This window comes from Lepidothrix coronata, unplaced genomic scaffold (genome assembly GCF_001604755.1).
Source record: "Lepidothrix coronata isolate B3197 unplaced genomic scaffold, Lepidothrix_coronata-1.0 Scaffold2679, whole genome shotgun sequence".
In the NCBI taxonomy this organism is placed as follows: Eukaryota; Metazoa; Chordata; class Aves; order Passeriformes; family Pipridae; genus Lepidothrix; species Lepidothrix coronata.
In genome coordinates, this window is record NW_016692859.1 from 1 (window position 1) to 2,217 (window position 2,217).

The 2,217-nt window shown below is 63.0% G+C and overlaps 1 protein-coding gene across 1 annotated transcript; it reads right to left on the reverse strand.

Annotated features, from left to right (window-relative positions):
• Positions 1-539: 539 nt before the first annotated feature.
• Positions 540-2,183, reverse strand: LOC108491914 (UPF0577 protein KIAA1324-like; the record flags this gene model as incomplete). The annotated part of the gene is made up of 2 exons (XM_017803708.1): positions 1,524-2,183; positions 540-687 (listed from the first exon to the last, which is right to left on the reverse strand). Coding segments are annotated over exons 1-2 (309 nt in total), but the record flags the coding sequence as incomplete, so codon positions are not given.
• Positions 2,184-2,217: the final 34 nt, after the last annotated feature.

Genomic DNA, 2,217 nt, shown 5'->3' on the forward strand with positions numbered 1-2,217 from the left:
CCAGAGATCCCCCCTGTCCACAAGAACGCCCCCCCGTCCCCAGGGAATTTCCCCTCCCGTGTCCCAAGAGACCTCTCCATGTCCCCAGGGACCACTGCCATGTCCGAAAAGACCCCTCCCACGCCCCAGGGACCCCTGACATGGCCCCAGGCAACCCTCATCAGGTGATCTCAGGTCCCCAGGGCCCCTCCCCTGTCTCAAGAGACCCCTCCACGTCCCCAGGACCCTCCACCATGTCCCCAGGGACCCCTGACACGGTCCCAGGCAACTCCTCAGGTGACCCTCAGGTCACCAAGGACCCCTCCCCTGTCCCTCAGGCCCCTCCCATGTCCCCAAACACCCCTCCCCTGTCCCAAAATACCCCTCCATGTCCCAAGAGACCCCTCCCACTTCCCGAGCCCCCTCCCCTGTCCCAAGACACCCCTCCTCTGTCCCAAGACACCCCTCCCTTGTCCAAAGACGCCCCCCCACACCCCCAGGGCCCCCTGCCACGGCACCAGGCACCCCCTGAGGTGCCCAGGTGACCCCCTGGCACCCACGAAGAACTCGAAGACGATGCTGCTGTCGGGATACAGGTACTCGAAGGTGACAGTCCCCGCCTGCTTGAGGCTCACGGCGAACATGAGCGTGGCTGTGCACTCGTCTGTGTTCGAGGCCACGTAGTCCCCCCGGGGCACCCACGTTGACCTGGGGGGGGACACAGCCCCCGACGGTCCTGCGGCCATTCCAGGTAGGAATGGGGGGGGGACTGGCCAGGAGGGCCCCCGGGGAGCAGGGACGGGGTGGGGGACACGGGGGAGTGGGGTGAGTGGGGGTTGGGACAAACCGGGAGGTTTGGGGGTTGTTGGGACAACTGGGAGGGGTTGAGAGTTGTTGGGACAACCAGAGTGTTTGGTGGGTTGTTACAACTGGGAGGTTTGGGGGTTGTTGGTGGAACTGAGAGGGGTTGGTGGGTGTTGGGACAACTGGGAGGGTTCAGAGGCTGTTGGTGCAACCAGGAGGACCCCCTTGAGTGCTGTGGGGACTCCCGTGGGTGCCACATCCCAGTGCCACATCCTGGTTTCGCACCCCAGTGCACCATCCCAGTGTCACATCCTGGAGCCACGTCCCAGTGTCACATCCTGGTGCCCCCTCCTGGTTTCCTCCTGTTGCCCCATCCCAGTGCCCGGTTTCCCATCCCGGTGCCCATCCCAGTGCCACATTCTATATCCTGGTTTCCCATACCAGTGCCCCATCTGGGTGTCTCATCCTGGTGCCTGGTGCCCCATCTCAGTGTCCCAACCCAGTGCCACATCCCAGTATTCCATCCTAGTGCTCCTTCCTGGTTTCCCATCCCAGTTTCCCATCCTGTTGCCCCTCCCGGTTTCCCATCCTGTATCTTGGTTTCCCATCCCAGCGTCCCACCCTGTTTTCCCCATCCGGGTTTCCCATCCCAGTTTCCCATCCCATATCTTGGTTTCCCATCCCAGTGTCCCATCCTGGTTTCCTGGTTTCCGCTCCCGGTTTCCCCTGTGTTTCCTCACCCGCTGCAGTTCCCAGCGGTGTTCCCGGGCCCCTCCTGCAGCTCCAGGTTGGTGGCCACATTGGCGAACCCGCGGGGCACCTCGTCCCACTCGTCGAAGCGGACACCAGTGCCCAGCGAGTAGGTGCCAGCGGCGCAGGGGCGGCACGACTGCACCTGCATCTCCAGGAACTCGCCTGCCTTGCAGGAGAATGCTGCCCACGGAAACCGGGATCACAGGGAATGCCCCCCAGCCCCCCCCCGGGGGTGCTTCAGCCTCACCATCCTCAGCTCCACCTTCCCGGGTGCTCCCAGCAGGAGGATCCCCCATCCTTCCCCTTCCCACAAAGGAACTCCCCCCAATTTATGGAGTTTGGCACCTGACCCGCAGTGCTTCCCGATCCAGACAGATGGGACGCCTGGGCACAGAGACAGGGCACCCCCAGGGTGTGGGGCAGTTGGGATTCCCATCCTGCTCATCCCATTTGGTGCCTCTGTGTGTGGGATTCCCACCCCTCTCATCCCATCCCAGTGCATGTGTGTTATTCCTATCCCTCCCATCCCATCCCAGGGACTGTGTGTGTGATTCCCACTCCATCCCAGTGCATGTGTGTTATTCCCATCCTTCTCATCCCATCCCAGGCACTCCATGTCTGATTCCCACCCATCCCATCCCAGTGTTGTTCCCATCCCACCCCTCCCACTCCATCCCAGGC